The 5,622-nt window shown below is 45.6% G+C and overlaps 1 protein-coding gene across 1 annotated transcript in view; it reads left to right on the forward strand.

Moving 5' to 3' along the window:
* Positions 1-4,211, forward strand: part of FOXJ2 (forkhead box J2) — a 22,449-nt gene extending 18,238 nt beyond the window's left edge. Inside the window, exon 11 of the mRNA XM_008071057.1 lies at positions 1,481-4,211. Within this exon, the coding sequence (XP_008069248.1) occupies positions 1,481-1,569 (89 nt within the window). The 3' untranslated portion in view covers positions 1,570-4,211. The remainder of the gene's footprint in view (positions 1-1,480) is intronic.
* Positions 4,212-5,622: the final 1,411 nt, after the last annotated feature.

Below are 5,622 nucleotides of genomic sequence, written 5' to 3' on the forward strand. Positions count from 1 at the left end.
TCAGACCTACAGAATCTCTCTCGAAATATACTTAAGTCCCTGTGTGATCTGGCAAATTACTTTATTTTATTTATTTATTTATTTTTTGAAATTGGAGTCTCACTCTGTGACCCAGGCTGGATGGAGTGCAGTGGCATGCTCATGGTCACCGCAGCCTCAATCTGCTGGGCTCAGATGATCCTTTCACCTCAGCCTTCCAAGTAGCTGGAACTACAGATGCACGCCACCATGCCTGGCTAATTTTTTAAATTTATTGTAGAGACAAGGTCTTGCCATGTTGCTCAGGCTGGTCTCAAACCCAAGGGCCTAGGCAATCTTCTTGCCTCTGCCTTCCAGGATGCTGGGATTATAGGCATGAGTCACTGTGCCTGGCTGGCAAATTACTTTAAACTCTGGTACTGTGTTTCTTCAGGTGTATAAAAAGAAGCTTAAGCTAGATACTCTAGTTTCCTCTAGCTATAAAAGTTATTTCCATATAACAAATTAATTTTTCAATATTAGTACATCCCTCAAACAAAAATCATATTACGAAAACAAGAATATTTGTAATAAAAATAACTTGCTAAAAATAAAGTCCTTATCCCTTAATTTGTCCTGCTTAGTGTAATAAATTAGCAATTGTGAGATGAACTTATAAACTTTATTTATTTATTTATTTATTTATTTATTTTTGAGTTGGAGTCTCACTCTGTCACCCAGACTGGAGTGCAGTGGCTGATTCCGGCCACGGCAGCCTCGACCCGCTGGGCTCCGGCGATCCTTCCGCCTCAGCCTTCCGAGTAGCCGGAATTACAGGCGCGCACTACCACGCCCGGCTGATTTTTTGATTTTATTGTAGAGATGAGGTCTCGCCAAGTTGCCCAGGCGGGTCTCAAACTCGCGGGCTCAGGCAGTCCACTCACTTCAGCCTCCCAAAGGCGTGGCATGACAGGCTGAGCCACCGAGCCCCTCTCATAAGTATAGTTTTTTTTGTTTGTTTGTTTGTTTTGAGTTGGAGTCTCACTCTGTCGCCCTAACTGGAGTGCAGTGGCTGCTCCCGGCCACCGCAGCCTCGACCTGCTGGGCTCCGGCGATCCTTCCGCCTCAGCCTTCCGAGTAGCTGGAACTACAGGCGCGCGCTACCACGCCCGGCTGATTTTTGATTTATTGTAGAGATGAGGTCTCGCTGCCCAGGCGGGTCTCGAACCCTCAGGCTCAGGCAATCTACTCACCTCAGCCTCCCAAAGGCGCGGGATTACAGGCTGAGCCACCGAGCCCAGCGTAGGTATAGTTTTTAATGGCAGCAGAATAGTTTATTGCCATGGAACCTCATTTCCTCCAGTTTATCTTTGAGACCCCAGTGAAATGGGGGCCCACTGCAAGCGTAACTCTGCTGATAAGGACAGAAGCCTCCAAAGGCTTCCTCCCAGCACCGTCCACCTAGACTGCTGGCACCGCTCCCCACCCACTGTCCTTTCATGCTCCATTTTCTTTCTGACAGCACACCATATGGTTCCTCGGCCACCGGTCCCGCCTCCTGGTGCCAACGAGGAGATCCCTGATGACTTCGACTGGGACTTGATCACTTAGTGCATCACAGAGTGTGGACAGCAGCCCGGGGCCCAATGGCGAAGTCTGGCGGCAGGGAAGCACAGCCCCAGCCGGTCCCTTCCCCCTGCCTGTATATAGATATATAGCCTCTTTCTGTTCTTTGTCAGAGAAGCCACCGCAAGATGCTGCCGAAGATAATTCCCTCTTTCCTGCCTCATTCTGTTCTCTCCTTCCCATCTCTTCCTGATTCTTTTATTATTATTCTTATGTTATTATTGTTGTTGTTATTATTATTGGTTATATACTGTCCCAAGTCTCCTGTCCCTACACCATGGACCTCGTTGTCCGCCCCTTGCTAATTTAAAATCTTTGGGCTGGAAAGATAAGGCCACGATATGTACACAGAAAAGTTTCCAACTCTGATTTCCCTTTCTCCCCGAGAAACACAATGCTAATCCCACTGTTTTGGCCCTAAGTTATTTTGTTCCTGTCAGTTTCGGGCCAGGACTAGAGAGGCCGCCTTATCCAGAAGCAGCGGTCTGCCACACTGCTTGGCAGCCGTGAACGTGCAGGTCTTCCTCCATGGTGCTAATTCTCTGTCCTCTGAGTTCTTCCTTGTCCTTTGGATGACCAGTGCTTACTTCTGCCAATCCTCATTTCCCGTCAAGGGTCGGCACGGCGGCGGTGCAGTAGGGTGACAGTCAAATCCTAGCGGAGTGAGAGACCTAAGTTGGAAGCGACCGAAGATGAACCAGTGTGAAGTTGGGTGTGCGCCGCATGTGACATACCCTCCATTGATTTGTTCTGAGACCCTTCTCTAGGGAGATTGGTTTGGTTTGAGCCCAAGCTCCGCCTCTGTAGGTAGGGCATGAGGACAGCCCTTCAGCATAGTGTTAGTTTCTAGGAGATGACTTCCACTTCACTACTTTAGCTTTTTAAAAATGATTTTCTCTGCAAATTAACTGTGGCTCTTATTTGCATTTACAAATGACCCATCTATCCCCTTTCTCCTTTCAGCAATTGTCAGTTTGCCCTCCTTTACTTGTTTGCCCAGATCTTCCATCCATTTTGTTTTCTTCCCCCCATTTTCTGGGATCTTCAAGGAAGAGAGAGTAATCCATGATCAGGCTGAGTTTCCTCATGTCCTTAGATGTGATGGGAACCGTTCTCCCACCTATCGTATCAGGACTGGTGGGAAGAGCGTGAGGAGAGGAAAAGGGAGCCGGTGCAGAGGTGGGCGGGGCACCGTTCAGTTCTTTACTTATCCAGGCAGATGCTTCTCATGAAGCTTAGGTCATCAGGGCTGCAGCGCTTGCAAGCAGACTTTTGAAGAGTGAGAAAATTGTCAGAGGTGAGTAAATCATCAAGAGGCAAGAGTTGAGTGAGGGCCAAGGGTGACTCCCAGAAAAGTTGTAGAGATAACTCATCTCCTTAACAAGGAGTAGCCATGATTTATTGCTGCAAAGTACTTAGTGTATATTTAATGTTAATTGTTGCATTTCCGTTGTGAGAGGGAAGAGTGATTTTACTTCCGTTCTTATTTCACTTTCTGAAAGCTGCGGGATAAGATATATGGAATGGACAAGGGCACTCTTTATGATTTTTACTTTCTGTTCCTAGTCTTTTATTTACCCATGATTTCCAAGAGATTTGGCTTTCCGTTCTCCTACTTTTTCTCTACCCCTTTCCTTTTTTTGGGAAGGGGGTTAGATATGAGAGTTTGTTGAAGAAGTACAGTGAGGCTGAAGCCAAGGGGCAAGATAGGGCAGTTAACTAAAGAGCACTTTATTTCTTTGAAGCCTTTGTAAAAAGGACACAGGGGTACGAGTGGCTTGAAGCCGCCATTCTGTTGGAAGACACTTAGTGGGGCTGAACTATGTTGTAACGTATCCTGTTGGGAAAAGGAGAGCTTCTCTTTAAGGGTGGCAAGACGCCTTTGCCCAGCGTCCCTCCTTTAGGCATCTTTCCTTATTCCTTTCTTTCGAGGTGCATCCTACACACAACTCCCCATTTGTTCTCCCCAGGATTCTCCCTTTACAAATGTTCACTCCTCTTTTCTAGACCCTTTTCCTATTCGGACCCACATGGGATTTGTAAGGGTGGACTGAACCCTACATGCAAATTCCCCTTGTTCATCTGTGTCTTCTGAAAGCTAGTCTCATGAAGAATCCTGGTGGGCAGCCAGGGTAACTAAAGTTTGGAGCTGGGACTGGACACTGGCCACAGACCTCCTGAGATTCCAGTTCCCCTGCCTCGAGCTCAGCATTGCTGCAGGGCACAGAAGAAGCCTGACTCCCTTCGGGCCTCAATTTCCCTTCCCTTTCATGAAATGGAAAATGTACTACTTCTCCTTGTTGGTCCAGCATTGCTGGACATGAAGTGTAGTCATTGCTGTTGTATTGGGTGATGTGTGCAAAACCGCAGGAGCTCACTGCCTAGAAAAGGAAATAAGGGACAAAGCGGAGGAGAGGGACAAGGGGAGCAATTATTTGGTGTTGATCCACCCGCCCCAGCCTTCTTCTCCTCAGCCCTCACTCCTCGTGTTTCTGGTTTGGTGAGTCCGTCACCACCCATAATGCTTTGCATTGGTGCAGGCTGGGAAGGGGGTGTATGGTCTCACAAGTTGTTTTTTTTGCATGCTTTCTTAATAAAAAAAAAAGAATGTTTACAGTTTTATCTTACTGGTACTGGTCTCAGGTTTCTTTTTGCCAGGGTGGATAAGGAGAAACGTGAAGGTTTCAGTTGACCTTTGACTGTCTTCCACCTTCCACTGCTGAGTTGAATCTGTTGACCTTGACACTTGTTGTAACAATGATGGGAAAGAAGACTGAAAGGCTATCTTTAACATTCCTCTTTTCAAATGCTATTAAGTGCAGTGAAATATGGCGGGAGAGTCATTCACCCCTTGCAGGTTGACGTGGGTAGCAGGCCACCTTGCTTGCATTTTAGGGTAAAGATTTAAGATACTATTAAAAAAAAAAAGATGCACTCACTAGGCACTCACTAGGGTTTTAATAAAAACTCACTAGAGTTTTTCATAAAAAATGAGGGAATTCTTTTTTTTTTTTGAGTTGGAGTCTCACTCTGTCGCCCAGACTGGAGTACAGTGGCCGCTCCCGGCCACCGCAGCCTCGACCCGCTGGGTTCTGACGATCCTTCCACCTCAGCCTTCCAAGTAGCCAGAATTATAGGCATTCGCTACCACGCCCAGCTGATTTTTTGATTTATTGTAGAGATGGGGTCTCGCCTGCCCAGGCGGGTCTCAAACCCGCGGGCTCAGGCAATCCACTCACCTCAGCCTCCCAAAGGCACGGGATTACAGGCTGAACCACTGAGCCCGGCCAATGAGGGAATTCTAATTGGAATTTTTCAGAATATATTTACAAAGTAAATGGAACTCTCAAAAGGTGTCCAATGCTGGTTACTCATTACACATTTTATCTTGATAGTTTTGTCAGTATTATTCACCCAAACATCCTTTGGGCTAGTCCACAGGAGTTTAAGACTTACTCCCAGGGTCTTGTGGGATATACTGGGGTTTCTGGAAGCCTGGCTAATTGTTACAGTAGCAAGTCTACATGCATATTTTGAGATTATGATATATCTGAGGTTCAAACAATTAAAAAGGTCCATGAATCTCTGAGTCTCACAAGAATCGTGGAAAACAGCATTTATTCACATCAACTATATAAACAAATTAAGCTGAAAAGATAGTACTGCAAATCTTACATCATATCAGACATTATAACCTCTCAACTGAAAATTCCTATGATTTGAAATTTTTCTGCAGAGTACTTGATAACAAATTTGTAGTCCACACTTTTACTTCAACTGTTGAACAAATAATGTCTTGCAAGCTAAAACACATCTAATTTTCTATTTTTAGATTAAATCACCGTATTCAGCTTAGATGAGGCTGTGCTGTGAACAAACAAGCCTGAAATTTCAGAAATTTAACACATAAAACTTTATACATAAAAGAAAAATGAGAAGGTGGTGGGAAATCAGATAAAAGTTTTATTTTTAATTTTTTTTAGTTGGAGTCTCACTCTGTCACCCAGACTGGAGTGCAGTGGCTGCTCCCGGCCACCG

This window comes from Carlito syrichta, unplaced genomic scaffold (assembly GCF_000164805.1).
Source record: "Carlito syrichta isolate Samal-C Ts95f unplaced genomic scaffold, Tarsius_syrichta-2.0.1 Scaffold314107, whole genome shotgun sequence".
Taxonomy (NCBI): domain Eukaryota; kingdom Metazoa; phylum Chordata; class Mammalia; order Primates; family Tarsiidae; genus Carlito; species Carlito syrichta.